At 42.4% G+C, this 15,828-nt stretch overlaps 1 protein-coding gene across 1 annotated transcript in view; it reads right to left on the bottom strand.

Moving 5' to 3' along the window:
• Positions 1-15,828, bottom strand: part of EPG5 (ectopic P-granules autophagy protein 5 homolog) — a 63,815-nt gene that overhangs the window by 26,189 nt on the left and 21,798 nt on the right. The window contains exons 16-19 of the mRNA XM_033085658.1: positions 3,649-3,908; positions 1,677-1,817; positions 1,135-1,279; positions 130-327 (exon numbers count right to left, since the gene is read on the bottom strand). Of these exons, the coding sequence (XP_032941549.1) occupies positions 130-327; positions 1,135-1,279; positions 1,677-1,817; positions 3,649-3,908 (744 nt within the window). The remainder of the gene's footprint in view (positions 1-129; positions 328-1,134; positions 1,280-1,676; positions 1,818-3,648; positions 3,909-15,828) is intronic.

The raw sequence follows: 15,828 nt of genomic DNA, 5'->3' as shown, positions 1-15,828 counted from the left end.
AACCATCCCAGGATTTCACAGTTGTTTTTGTTGCCCTTCAGGAAAATACATTCACATAAAAATCCGACTGTGCAACACATAAGCTGACCATTTACTCCACAGCCCCACCAAAACACCACAGCTATTTACCTTGTGCTGCTGGTAAAGCAGCTTCTGCACACAGTCCTCTTGGCTGTACTGAAAAGCAGCTTTGCACAAATCATCCAGCAGGCAGAGCGTGGCCCGGTCCCTGTGCCACAGCTGCTGGCTGGTGAGCACCTGCACCCAGAACTCCAGGACTGCAGCTGGCCCCACTCCGTTTGGATGGTCACTCAGAAAAATGTGAGTCTGGCAAATTAAAGGGGAAAACCGGTCAACAGCTCGCAGCTCTGAGTAAAGCTTGAGAATTTATCAAAGAACTGTTTGAACTGCTTGAGATGTGGGGTTGTCCTTAAACTAAATAATTTACAACAACACTCTCTATACCCAAGTAAGGAGAGCTTTGTCATCTTCAGCCTCCAAACTCCTGCAGATTCTGAAGCCTGGAGAGCAGAGCATCTTGTGCAATCAGCAAAAACAGACACAGAAGCCTTAAGCAGGACTCCTGCAGGCATAAACAGCACCTATTTCCAAAGTCCAGTCTGCTGATCCTGCAAAAGGCCTTCCCAGATTAAGTTGTTCCCATTACCTCTCCCTAATGTTGGAGGGCCTTGGGTTTTGACCTCTCAGTACTTAAAAAAATCCCACTACTGTTCCCTAACTCAAGAACATTTTTACATTCCAGAGCCCTGAATTAATGGTAAAAAGTAGAGCTTGCAAACATTAATATGTCTGCTGCATTCTTCAAATAACACAAATAAGAAAGCAGTGCTGCATATTGCATTTCCTTTTTTAAACAGTTTTGACCTGGTATGGGAAAATGAATTTTCCAAGAAGTCTGAAAGGCAAATATTGTTGTTAGTCTCACACTTATTACCAGATTAAAGCAAGTTTAAGCAGCAACATTTCAGGAAAAAACCCAACTACTAATGCTTTATGCAGGGTACTCTGTAACTGAACTGCCAGGTTCAGTGTCCTTTCTAACCTTTAACACTAACTCAGTCAAATAAGCTTGGTTTTAAACACTCTCTCCCCTTTTTTAAATAATCTTCTTACCTGTATCATACTGCTGAGCAGCTTAACATTTTCTCCATAGTTCACCCCTGTCAAGTGCTGCGTCACTTTATGGGTAACCTGCTGGGTCACCCCTTGAGGGACTCCACTGTCCAGATGAAGGAACAGTTCCACATAAGATAAAAACCTAGGAATGCCAACAAATTAAATTAAAATATCTCCTACTGTATATCAAATAGAATGCCTGCATCTAGAGAATTTAAAACCAGCCCAAGAGCACCAGTGAGACACATATGGAAAGGCTTTGATTCACAACCACAATGCAGATTTAATTGCTCCAGTTCAGCCATACACTGGGCAGTGTGAACATTTCACACCAGCCTGTAATTCAAGGCAGCTCACTGGGACTAAATACAGCTCTTGATCAACATCAGCACCCAAATCTTACTCAGTACTTGTTTGGGAGACTGTCAGGTGTCTAAACCAAAAAATTGTTATTAACTTTCACTGCAACTATGAATAAACTAAATAAACAAATGTCTAAAATCTTTAAAATTAACATATTACGAACACATAATGCTTACTGTTCATTCTTCAGGAGGTAATACTGGCAAGAGTAAAACAAGGGTAAAATTTTATCCAGCACATGGACTACTGTTCTCAGATGTCTAGACTGGACTAGTACACCCAAAAGAGGGATCCCTTCAGCACAGAATTTCTCGATGCTGTCAGAAAACAAAACAAAAATCAAGAAAAATACATTCAGCAGAAGAAAATACAAGAAAAATACATACTATCAGCAGAAAGGGAGACAAGGTGTTGATTTAATTCTCATTAACTGAGATGTAATAGATTCATAACTTTACACTTTATCTTTGAAAATCTAAATAGCTAAATACAGAGTTTTTTCTTCAGCTGTAGGAGTCACTCAACTGCTGACAGATTTGCTAAGTATTTCTTTCTCAAATGTTTACTAAGTATCTGCTTCCTTCACAAATTCCTTTCTGAGGATCAGTGTCCCATCTTCCAAAAATCACTGGAGATGCAAGTCTTCATCAAGTTTCTATCACTTTAAAGTTCACTATTCTTGCCGAAGTTGGACAACTCGCCTCCCTCTCCAGGAAAAAGAAATGCCAAAGGCCAAACAGAGAAGGTGTAGGGGAACAGACTAAAGAGGTTCTTTGGTTATTTTTCCATGCTCAAAGCGATGGAAAAATTTCCACTCTCAGTCTCAAACTACTCCAGTGCTTTAAAGTATTTATGGCACAATCTTATCATGAAGCAATGGCTTCCTTGGGGAAGGAGAAGAAAGCCCAGATTATTTTTCCTTAAAAGAGTAACACAGTATTATACAAAGAAAACAAGTTAGTGAAAATTTTGAATAGCACAGCACATAACCAAAGGGATCACAGGCACAGGGAAAACAGTTCTGGTGTGAACTGACCAAATTTTGTGTGGCTCTGTACCTCAAACAAGAATATTTGAATACATCCAAAAGCCTTACCTACAAACCAGCTAAAAGCACTGGAAAAGACTGTGCTGGTACACAGTCATGGCTAAGAGGTTCACTGCTCTTACAATGCACTTTAATAATCATTCCCAGAGTGAGTGGGATTTTTCTCCTCACTATTTTCTGAATGCAGTGCTGCCCTGATAAAAGAAATTACCTCTAGAACAACCCTTTCAGTACATGTGGTTCAAAGTTACTCCTGTCCAGAGGAATCACTGTTAACCTCCAGTTCCAGTACTATTTCTTAGGAGTGGATCCTAAAGTGCAGGCAAAAAAGGCAAAAAAAATACTGCTAGCAAAATAAAGGAAACAGCACGTTGCTTGAAAGAATTCAGGAATAATTTCTTCACAAAAAGGATTATTAAGCAATGGAATAGCCTGTCCAGAGAGGCAGTGGATTCCTCAGTCCTGGAGGTGTCCAAGGAATGACATGGCACTCAGTGCTCTGGGTTGGGTGACAAGGTGGGGATTGGCCACAGATTGGATTTGATGACTTTGGAGGTCTTTTCCAACCTAAATAATTCTGGGATTCTGTGAAACTACAGTCAGAGAATCACAGAAATCTGGGTTTGAGATTATTAGTCTGAACTCCTCCAAGGCAGGTTGACCCAGAGCAGGAGACAAAGGAACAAGTCCAGGTGGGTTTGGAATGTCTCCAGAGAGGGAGAATCCATCACCTCCTTGGGCAGCTGTTCCAGGGCCCTGAATCATCACTGTAGCGAAGTTCTTCCCCACGGTGAGGTGAAACTCTTGTGTTTGCTCCTCATCTGCTCGCTGGACACCACTGAAGAGTCCAGCACCATCCTCTGGACACACCTTTGAGATATTTGTCTGTATCAAAGAGATCCCCTCTCAGTCTTCTCCAGACTAAGCAGGCCCAGCTCCTCCTCCTGAGAGAGGTGACAAGCTGCTCAATCCCTTCCATTACAAACCCTTTACTCTTTAAACAGGCACTAAGCTGTTAACAACCCGCAGCCCAGCATTAGGGAGGTTCCTCAGTCCCTGGGGGCCATCCACCCAAGGCAAACCCCAAAAAAATCCCTCACCTGTGGCCCAGGGTGGTCATTGCCAGTGCCAGGTAGCAGCCAAGGGGGATGTTTGCCTTCACAGCCTTGAGCAGGGGATGCAGCGTGACCGACTCTGCCGTGTCCAGCGCGCCGTCGCACACGGGCACGGCCAGCCCGCTCTGCTGCACCCCACGGTCATTCCTGTGCAGCTTCAGCCTCAAAACCAAACTCCACGCCCACTGATTGAAGGAAGTCTCTGGTGTTTCCCCGTAGCGAACGATGCTGGCCAGGTAGGAGACCTGGAACAGAGCAGCAGGAGCAGGAATGAGAGGAAGCACACCTATGACACAGCACGTGTGGCTCTTGGTCCATAGAAGGGGAACTGGATGATAATTGGGGTCCCTTCCAACCCAAACCTTCCAGGATTAGACTAACAGCAATCATGTTTTAGACACACCATGCAGTTTACCTAAACACTCTCTTCCTGTGGCCTCCATTTCTACCTCACTCTCCTTCCCCCCAATCCCTTTAGGTAAACACTATCAACTTACACTTAAACTTTTCCAAGCTAGATGCTGACCTTCAATTAAATTTTAATACCCAAAAAAAAAAAAAAAGCTAGACACAACATTCAATAATGCTTAAAACATTTAAGACTGCTAGTGAAAGGAAACAGAAAAATCTATGCAAAAATATTATCTGACAACAAAAAGCCTAAAACCTGGCAGCCTCCCCTTAGAAAAAAGCCTGTACGTGGAAAGACAGGGTCACAAATGTATGTGTGTGCTGTCACAAAGACCATGTCTAGTTCACAAGGAATTGTGAATCTCTGGAGGAAAAAAAACATACAAGTTCTCACAGAGCAGTGTAAATTTCAGAGCTGGAGGGCAATGCAGATATTTCATTCTCTGAATAGGAATAGAGGAACCTAAGCACTATTTTCTCTCAAATTCTAGTTGCAGGTTCATGCAAGTCAGGACAGATTCAACAGCACAAGTGGCAGCTAGGGCTGACACTGGCTTAAAAAAAGAGAACTCACAAGGTAACAAACCATGGTTAAGCTGTGCACAACACAGTCACAACAGAGCAGAGACAACAAAGAACATTCAGAGTGTGGGAAGAAAAGGCTGGGGGAAAAAAGGACAGAGGAAGAGAAAATACAGTAAAATACTGGGAGGACAAAGCCCAGCACAATGCTAAAACCTCTGAATAAGTAACTATAAGCACCTTTGACTGAATATCTATGGAGGGGCTTGACAGCTGGCCTGTAAGCCAAACTGAGTTAGTAAAAGAAACAGCATTTGATAAATTCTGAGAGTACCCACAGCAAGCAAGAAGACAAGGCCATTAGCATAGAGACTGATTTTAAAAGATACACGAAGGATTTTTGCAGTTAGACTACAGGCATAAGTAAATGTGTATATGTGCCTTATTAAATTTTTTCAAAACTTTTGCCAAATATATTGATTTGGTTTGCACCAATGACTACAATAAGCTATTCTGATGTGGTCAATGGCTTAAGATCACACTTTGTTGAGAGTGTATAAACCGGAGAACACACACAATAAAGAGATTGCTGATATTATTCTGTTCAAGTGTGTGTGTGGATGTCACATCCCACCCAACAGTGATATTTGGTGATACCCTGATGTGATGAACTGCCAGGCTGGGGGCAATGGGATCAGAGCCAGTCAAACTAAAGAGTAGCTGGGTGCAGCTGCCAGTCCAGACCTGATTCTGACACCTGGAGAAAAGGTGAGCCACTGGGTGTTAAATCTAATCCTCAGTCTCCAACACAGCAGCTGCCTAAAATGACCTTAGAAAAGAAACAAATTGAGCCATCCACTCCTCTGCTTGCTTCTCCTGAACTGCACAAACAAATTAAAGCATTAACTCTTTATCCCCCATTGCCTACTGATACTGATAATTCTGAGGAAATTAGAGACTTAAAAGGTCTGAATTAATGCATAAATCGGTTTGCTGTAAAACTGGTAACAGAGATAAGCTTGATGTTTCAAGAACTCTGCCTTCTTGTCAAGTTACTGTAACTGCTCAACAGCCTTTACAATTCTGGGAACATGTTAAAAGGAAAGCAACTGAAGTAGGAGAGTGGGATTTATTGGAAAAAATAGGTCCACCAAAGACACTGAATATGCAGAGTGTTGATACGAATGTTGCTGGTGATAAAATGGCTTTTCCTGTGTTTAAAGCAGTTCCTAACTCAGGACAGAATTACAGCCATCAGGTGTTTTCACTCCAAGTGAAAGTGACCAAGTTTGGTATTAATTCTCCTGAAGTAATGCAATTAATTCGTGTTATTAATGCAGATCTGTTGGCTCATTATGATATTATGCATTTGGCTACAATTCTGTTTCAACCAGTACAGCATGGAGTATTTCAAAACACCAGGAGACAACCAGCTGAGCAAACAGCTTTAAATAATATACAACTACCTCAGCAAGACCCTCCCCATGCTGTAGGAGTTGATGCTTTGCTCAGCCATGGCCTTTTGCTAACCCACATTTACAGGCACAGTGGGATTCTCTGGTTTTAACACAGGCTCAACAAATAGGTATGAGTGCTGTAATTAAAAGAGTGGAAATGGTAGCTCCAAAGCCAAGATATGTCCCAGTAAGACAAGGTATTAAATAGCCTTTTTCGCAGTTTGTAGAAAAAATTGCTGCATCAATTGAAAATCAGGTAGATGATGAAAATTTAAGACAAGTTCTGTGTGAAGAGCTGGCCAGAGACAATGCAAATGAGGACTGCCAAAAAATTATTGAAGCTCTACCAGGAGATTCCTCTGTTCTAGAGATGTAACAGCTTGCTCAAAAGTTGGCACAGTCCAGCATAAAATGGCTGCACTGGCAGCAGTCCTGAGGCCTCCATGAAAATGTTTCTCTTGTGGAGAATTTAAAAGCACAGTGCCCTAAAATTTTGAACAAAAAGTGAAATCTAAAATGGATCTAGGTAATAAAATTACTTGCAATCATTGTGGTAAAACTGGATACTTTGCTAAACAGTGTAAATCAAAACACCATGCAAGACAATTACTGCAGAGAAATGTGAAAAAGAACACAAAGGGACACAAATACCTCAGCAACCACAGCCCGTCCCAGCACTGCAGTTATCCATTTGTGAACAATACTCAGGGGCAACAACTGGTTCAGCAGACACAGTAACTATTAATACTCCTGATGTTGTTAAAGTACCCTTGGAAACATGGGGACCTACTGGCAAAGGTTTAAGTGCTCTTTTGACTGGAAGATCTAGTGCCACCTTATTGGGACTTAATGTACATAGTGGGGTAATTGTCCTGACTATACAGTGCTGGGGCCTTAGCTGTGCTGCACGAATATGAAAGGCTTTAGTCTTGGGAAAATGAAAGGCTTTAGTCTTGGGAAAACAGAATTGAGAAAGTACAAGGATGTAACAGAAGATGAGAAAATACAAGGATGTATTAGAAATAAGAAAGTCCATGGATGTAACAAGCAACAAATTAGGCAAGGTGACGAATGGCAGCAAAGCAGGATGTTAGATTAGAGGACAGCCATGAGAAAGTACAGAGCTTTTGTGTAAGTACCAATAAGTATCAATAATGTAACATTAGAATGAGAACAAGGCCGCTCGCTATGTGACAACTGCTCTATAAATGTACATGGACAGAGCAATAAATTTGGATTAGACCTGCACCACATTGGTGTGCACGTCTCTTCCCTTCTCACCACAAGACCCCCAAAGACCCCAACCCTGCTGGGCTCCGACATCTGGTGACCCCAACGTGATGGTGCTGTGACACAGGGCCAGACAGAGCGAGTGAGGGCGAGTCATCCTGCAGATGATGCAGTGAGGACAGCCCACCAGGGTGCTCGAGAGAGGCACACAGCAGCCACGACTGACCGGTGAGTCAGGGAGCAGGATGGGAGCTGCTGCATCAGCAGTGGAGCGCGCTGCGCTGGAAAGCCTCATGAGGCTTGCAGAAAAGACAAATAAGCAGCTGGACCGCTCGACAGTTACAAAGTTATTATTGTGGTGCTGACAGAAAGGACTGTTAGCAGAAACAACTCCGATTTATTCGGTTGGCACGCGGGAAAAGATAGGAAAAGAACTGCGGGAGCAAATTCTGCAAGGGTCTCCAGAGGCAAAAAAGTTAGTACAAGTTTATAGAGACGTAAGCTTACTAACTGAAGATTTACAAGGGCAGGCACAAGTCACAGCTGCAATGCAGACTGTATTCCAACAAGGGAGTCGGGAGGAGAAAGAGCAAAAAGAGTGGCATGACAGTTCCTCCTTACCGACCATTCCCTCGCCTATGGCAGTAAAGAACAAGAAAGCGGCCGTTCCAATATCAATGGCAGACAGGGAGGCGTGGGGAATGTTTGATGATGAACTACCTCCCTACACGGAGGAGAGTCTGCCCCAACCTTTGCAGCCTACCGCTCCCCCCGTAGAAGTTCCTACCACTTCCCCTATGGAAGGTGATCCTGCAAGTATCCCGCTCCCTGACGATTCTGGCTGTAACTTGGAGGGACATGCTAAGCTTATGACACAATTATTGGAGGAGATGAAAAGACTTGATGCTGGATCAAAAAAAGAGAGATATTAAAAAGGCTTATAAAAAGGCTCATGATGCAATTGTAAGTGGCCTAAACCATATTGCAACTCAGCTAGATGAAAGAGAGGAGCTAAATGAAAGAAAGGGGCCAGACCCCGCAGTTCTGCAAGATCGTAGGCTTTGGGTCCTAGAAAGAATGAGAGCAGAAGAATGGACTTTTGCAGAAGCAGACAACTATCTGCAGTCCAAGTATGGCCTGAGTGCAACTATTTCTGAAGAAGAAAAGATCCAATTTGGTAGTAATCCGGAATTTGAGAAAGAAGCAGGGTACGGGCTGATTAGTTGGCTCTTTAAAGGATTACAAAAACCCGAGCATAAGAAAAATGAGGAAACACTACCACCTCGTGACCCTTCTTTTGATAACCACAAGTGCTGGAAAGGGTTTACAGAAATGGCTCCATTGACCAGAGATTTCACTTTAGAACCAGTAGCAATTCCAGTGGCAAGCAATGCACAGGGAGATCGATGGGAGGTTTCAGACTGGAAAATGATCACTAACTTAAAAAAGACTGTTATGCAGTATGGGATTGAAAATAAGCTGGTGCAGAATCAAGTAACTGCTATATTTAAATACATGTTGCTAACACCATCCAATACAAAAAGTATAATGGAATTTATCCTGGGACCTACTTCCTATAGGTTATGGTTAAATAAGTGGCAAGCAAAATTAGAAGAAAACATGCTAAAAAATCTTCAATTACCTGCGGGCAACCCGTTAAGATTTGCTACTCTTGAATAGCTGATGGGGACAGGAGCGTATCGTGACGCAGAGAGGCAGGCTGCTCTACACAACAGAATTCTACAGCAGTCTCAAAATGCAGCTTTAGCAACATTTCTTGCCCTTCCACAAACAGAGACACCATTGCATCCATATACAAAGATCATGCAGGAACCATTTAGTGAATTTGTAGATCGACTACGAGAGGCTATAGCTCTGGCACCAGATGTAACACCAGAATTGAAGCACACATTAACTAAAGAGCTCGCACTGCAGAACGCAAATGAGGTATGCAGGCGGCTGACAGCTACACTGCAGCTGGGTTACTCCCTTTTTCAGATGGTTGAAATTTGTGCCCCTTTACTCTGGGAAGAAGAGAAAGCAAAGATTCATGCCTCTGCTATGGCTGCTGCTCTTAAACAAGCTCAAGGACAGGGAAAGAGTAGTAAGGGGTTAAAAGGAGTTTATTATTCCTGCGGGCAAACAGGGCACATTAAAAAGACCTGCCCCCGAAGGAATAAAAAGAAAGGGGCCCCACCTCAGACTTCTCACTCACCTCAGACTTCACAAAGCACAACTCAGTTTCCTGGAGAATGTGTACGATGCAGTAAGTGGGGACACCGTGCAGCCGAATGTCATTCGCGGCTCAGAAAGGATGGAGCTCCGTTGTCGGGAAACTCAGTGGCCCACGCACCACTGGACGTGGGGAACAAATACCCACGGACCCTGGCTGCCTCTACGAGCTTGTACCAACACCAGTGGGGGCACAGGATTTTATTTGGCCGTGGCAGCAACAGTAATTAGCTCTGATGAAAAACTATATGCTGTGCCTTCTACTTGTACAGGGTCCCTGGGAAACGGACTGTCAGTTTTACTATTAAGAAAATCATCAGCGTCCCGGCAAGGATTATTTGTGCTGCCTAGGAGCATTGATGCAGATTATACAGGCCCAATTGACATTATAATAAATGTATTTGCTCCTTCTGTAACTATTCATGCAGGATCAAAAATAGCTCAGCTAATACCTTTTAAAAGCCAGGTGACCCGGACCAGCACAGAAGAGCAGAGTGGAGGATATGGATCAACAGAACCCTTACAGGTTGCTTTTTGTGAACAAACCACTATGCAAAGACCACAAAGACAAGTGACTTTCATCAGCAAGAATGGACAAACATTGGCTGCAATTGGAATGATTGACACAGGCTATAATTCCTGCTAGCCTTTGGCCACCTGAATGGCCAACAATACAAGCACCCTCAGTTATGAGAATTGGAGGCACTACAATTACCAAAGTATCCAAGCAGAGGATTAAAGTCCAAGATGAAGAGGGGAATGTTGCCTGGACTACCCCATACATTGTGCATACACCACTGTGGATTACTGGACAAGATGTGCTGAGTCAATGGGGACTCACTAAGTCCTGTGGGCTCTCAGAGACTTTGCAACTGTTCCATTAAATTTGGTTGTTGATTCTTTGCATGTAGAATGCATTTGCTTAATAGGAGTACCAGTGTGGCAACTGAGAGAGTTTAGAGAATGGGTTAAGAATCAAAGTTGTCTGAAATTCACAAAAGTTAATGCTACAGTAACAACCTTTGGCCTTATGGATGCACAAAGAAAGGGAGTCTGGCGATGTGAGGTAATTAAGAATTTGTTTGACAACAGAACATCTCCACCAGAAGAATTAGATATTTGGGGTTGTCTGAACACCACCAATGCCACCAAGGTAGGAGTGTGGGTAACATCTGAACCGTACTCCAATTGGCTGAAAACAAATCGAAAGACATGGGTAACAGTTGATTCTGATCTGCAGGAAAGGGAAACAAGTAACCTGACCTATTCAAAGAGTAACATGACAGGCAATAAAGCCCGATCTCTCCCTCTGGGTATGTTTCTGACATGTGGAAATTGTACATGGGCGGGAATTCCTGCCAATCCCAAGGGAGGACCATGTTATCTAGGTAAATTGTCTTTATTCCATCCAAACATATCCCAGGTGATGCAGATAACATCTGGAAAAAGAGCTAAGCGAAGCATCCATGAATTAGACTGCACAGAGACGGAAGATCCTATATTCTGGTCAAGGTTACGTGCTGTCATGACTTCAACATTTCTCCCGGGAAGTACAGCTGCTAGAGCAATGCATCCTCTGAAGCAGGTTGCTTCTTGGGTCAAAGCTGAGCTAAATGTAACCTCAGAAATATTGCAGGAGATGACAGCTGATGTTGCTAGTATTAATCATGCTATTTTGCAAAATCAAGCCTCAATAGATTATCTGCTTTTAGCTCACGAGGGCATGTGCTGCATGAATCTCTGATCATTCTCAATCTATTCACTCGAAAATCGCAAGGCTAAGGCAAGGCTTACACAAATTGCAAGAATCATCATGGTCATTTGAAGGTTGGCTACAGTCGTTAGGACTAAACAAATGGTTAGCCACATTTCTCCATCAAGGAATGACCATACTGGGGGTTTTTATAATAATTCTGTTATTTACCCCCCGCATATTGCAATGCTTGCACAGCCAAATGCATAAAGTAGCTGATGCTCTTTGTGAAAAAAGAGGGGGAAGTGCTGGGGCTTTAGCTGTGCTGCACAAATACGAAAGGCTTTAGTCTTGGGAAAACAGAGCTGAGAAAGTACAAGGATGTAACAGAAGATGAGAAAATACAAGGATGTATTAGAAATGAGAAAGTCCATGGATGTAACAAGCAAGAGATTAGGCAAGGTGCCGAATAGCAGCAAAGTAGGATGTTAGGATTAGAGGATAGCCATGAGAAAGTACAGAGTTTCTGTGTAAGTATCAATAAGTATCAATAATGTACCATTAGAATGAGAACAAGGCCGCTCGCTACGTGACAGCTGCTCAATAAATGTACACAGACAAAGCAATAAAGTGGATTAGACCTGCATCACATTGGTGTGTGTGTCTCTTCCTATCTTGCCACGAGAACCCCAAAGACCCCAACCCTGCTGGGCTCTGACAATACAGGACACGTCTGTGATATGATTTCAATTAATTATCCACCAGTTACTATACCTAAAGGAACTCGCCTTGCTCAAATTGTTCCTTTTTTGAGTTATGCTCCCAAAACAGAGAATCAACCACCTTCCACTGGATGCTTTGGACCTACTGGGACACCTCAAGTTTTTTGGGCACAACGACCACTCAGTGACCTACACTGACGTGTACCTTGACTTCTGAGAATGCAAGACCTCGACAGATACAACTGAACTGGACACTGGGGCTGATGTGACAGTTGTGTCTTTGCACTCATGACCCTCACAATGGCCTGGGCAAGCAAGCGACACTGGGGTATTGGCCTAGGGGGAACCACAGTGGGTGGAATTCCAGCTAACACCATTTTAATCACAAACCCTGAAGGGCAAAAAGCAACTGTAGAGCTGTATGTTACCTCTGCTCCTTTGAATCTGTGGGGTCGGGATTGCCTCAGTCAATGGGGAGTGAAAATTACTACAAAATTTTAACTGTGTTGCAGGGCATTAAGCAACCCACTCTTGCTTTGACCTGGTGAACCACCAAACCTGTGTGGCCCCATCCCAGTGAAAAATTAATTGCCCTGTAAACATTGATTCAGGAACTATTAGCCACAGGACATAGAGAACCTTCACACAGTCTATGGAACACTGCTGTTTGTTATAAAAAACAAATCTGGCAAGTGGTGACTTTTACATGATCTGAGACAAATTAATTCTGTAAGGCTACAACGGGAGTTTTACAACCTGGTTTACCATCCCCTGCCATGATTTCTATGGAATGGAATATTGTTGTGATGGACTTAAAAGACTGGTGTTTTACAATTCCTTTAGCAGAACAAGACAAGGAGAAATCTGCATTCACAGTGCCAACAATTAACCATTCTGAGCCAACAAAGAGGTATCAGTGGAAATTAATTCCCCAAGGCATGGAAAACTCACCTACTATTTGTCAGTGGTTTGTAGCACAAGCCTTAACTCTGGTGAGACAAAAACATCCTGACTGTTATTGTTATCATTACGTGGATGGTATTTTGTTAGCAGCTAATAAACAAGGGCAATTGACTGATTTGCAACCTTCTGCAATAACTTCTTTACAAAATTATGGTTTGAGTTTAGCCCCAGAAAAAAATCTAACTGCTGAACCTCGGAAATATTTAGGTCTCATCATATCCCAGAAACAAGTGAGACCTCAAAAAACACAATTACAAAACAAGGTTGAAAACTTGACTGAAATTAATGGGCTCAATTAATTGGCTAATTAATAAGGAACTTACCAATTTGCAATTACAGTCACTTTTAGAAATGTTGAAGGGGTCAGAAAATCCTACTGATGTCTGTAAGTTGACCCCAGAAGCCCTTTCTATTCTTGAGAAGGTTGAGAAAGCTTTGTCTGAGAAATCTGTCTCTCACATTGATCAGGCAACTATTTATTCTGATTGACAAGATAACTCCTTTTGGAATTCTTGTGCAATGGAGTGATCAGTGGGAGGATCCTTTACATATTTTAGAATGGCTGTTTTTACCTTTTAGACCTATAAAAACTGCTTCTGGTCTTTTTGAATTAATTGGTGAAATTATTATTAAGGCTTGTAAATGACGTGTTGAATTAACAGGCTGAGATGCTAAGAGAATTGTTTTGCCTGTTCAGAATTGGTATTTTGAGTGGTGTCTTGCCAACAATTATGCTGCTTTTATAGGGCAGGTGTTTTATTTACTAAGCCACCCCTTGTTAAAACTTTTTCAGGAAGTACCAAAACTGTTAAGTATAAAAAGCTCTATTGTTGAACCTGCTGTTTTTACAGATGGTTCTGAAAAAACAGGGAAAGCTGCAGTAACTTGGAAAATCAATGGCAACTGGTAACACGTGATAAAATTTCAAACAGATTCACCTCAAATTGTGGAATTGTGAGCCACAGCCACTGCACTTCAGTTGTTCCCTCAAGCTGTAAACATTTTGACAGACTCTGCTTATGTAGCAAATTTGACCCGAAAATTGGATAAGGTTGTATTATTTGAAATTGATCATCGACCTTTATTTGATGTGCTGCTGGAATATAATTCAGCAACGCACTGAACTGTATTTTGTACTGCACATTTGCAGTCACACTTCTTTACCAGGATTTTTCACAAAAGGAAATACTGTAGCTGATGCTCTTGTTGCCAACACTGCCTTAACAGTCCCTGATCACAGGCAACAAGCAATCTTATCTCATCAATTTTCCCATCAGGGATCTCAAGCATTATAACTGCAATTTGGCCTCAGTAACAATGATGCTCATTCAATTGTTGCTGCATGACCTGACTGTCATGGTTCACATGTTCCTGTATATTATGGGACCAATCCTAAAGGGCTGCAAGCATTGCAACTCTGGCAAAGACATCACTCAGGTTGCTGATTTTGGAAGACACGTATCAATTGATACTTTCTCTCAGGCTACTGGAGTAACTGTATATGCAGGTGAAAAAGCTGCAATGTTATTTGTCACTTTCAAAGAGCTTTTGCTGTTTTAGGAATGCCTCAGTGAATTAAGACTGATAATAGATCTGGTTATGTATCTCAGAAAAGAGCATTTTTTAGCTGCTTGGGATATTGTATATAGTACAGATATTCATTCTTCCATTGGGCAAGCTGCTGTTGAACATGCTTGTGGCACACTGAAATGCCAGCTTCAAAAACAAAAAGGGGGAATGCAAGAACAACCCCCCTAGGCATGACTGGACAGTTTATGTGCTGAACTTTTCATCCTACAGAGAGACAATTTCTTTACCTCCTTTGCTTTACCATCCCTACTCTTTAATTTTGAAATCAGAGCTGCAAAAGCCTGCTCAGGTGCAAGGGAGAGATTTGGTTCGTGGCCAATGAAGTAGTCCTGTAGATTTAATGACCTGGGGAGAGGGGTATGCTTGTGTCTCTACAGAAAATGGACCACACTGGATTCCTGCTCCTTGTGTTAAGCCTTACCTGGAGCACAAAGGAAGGAACACGATGGAAGATTCCACAACAACCAAAGCAGAACGTGTGGGTGACACTGGTTGAGGCTACACATCAAGACACACTGTGTTTATCAGTCTACAATCCTGAAAAATGCACTCTCAATGTGTCTTGTTGGTGTACCTCTTGATAACTAGTCTTGTCCTTTACAAGCTTTTAATTGTAAATCAGTGAATCCTGTACACAATGTAGATTTTTGGGACATTTTCTAAGCAAATTTGCCTCAGGTTACCATTGAGCCACAGGAACTAGAATTGCTGGGATCATTGCAAATGGATGCTTGTGTAATGTTTAGTTAAAAGGGGAAAGACAAGACGACAGGGGGGCTGCCTCAGAATGTAAATGCCACACTGGATGTATGCAGAAATGCAAGCTTGTGGTGTAACTACACTTCAGTCATACATTACATGCCCCTAACGTGTCTTTGCAGCTACCAAAAGGTGTGTTTTTAATCTGTGGTGATCATGCTTGGGTTGCTATTCCAAGCAGGACAACAGGAGGTCCCTGCAGTTTGGGTGATTGATCCTATTGATGCCCAACATTACAATGATGCCTCAAAAAATAAGAGGTACACGATCACTCAGACATGAATTTACTTCTCAATGTCAGGATAAGACATTGGCTTTTTGGGGACCTGCATCTATTGCTTCTGCATCCATTTTGGCATCTGCAATAGCTGCAGTAGCTCATGCTCTGTCCTCATTGAATAAACTTGGTTGTTGGTTAGCTAAACAAAGCAATGACATATCTGTGGCTTAAAGTGGGTTATTACTAGATGCAGATAGCATTACATACGCCACTTTGCAAAATAGAGCAGCTATTGATATTTTGTTGTTAGCCCACAGTCATGGATGCCAGGATTTTTAAAGCATGTGTTGCATGAATTTATCAGAT

The sequence above is a fragment of the Catharus ustulatus genome, chromosome Z, assembly GCF_009819885.2.
Source record: "Catharus ustulatus isolate bCatUst1 chromosome Z, bCatUst1.pri.v2, whole genome shotgun sequence".
In the NCBI taxonomy this organism is placed as follows: Eukaryota; Metazoa; Chordata; class Aves; order Passeriformes; family Turdidae; genus Catharus; species Catharus ustulatus.
This window is presented reverse-complemented; position numbering and strand designations above follow the sequence as displayed.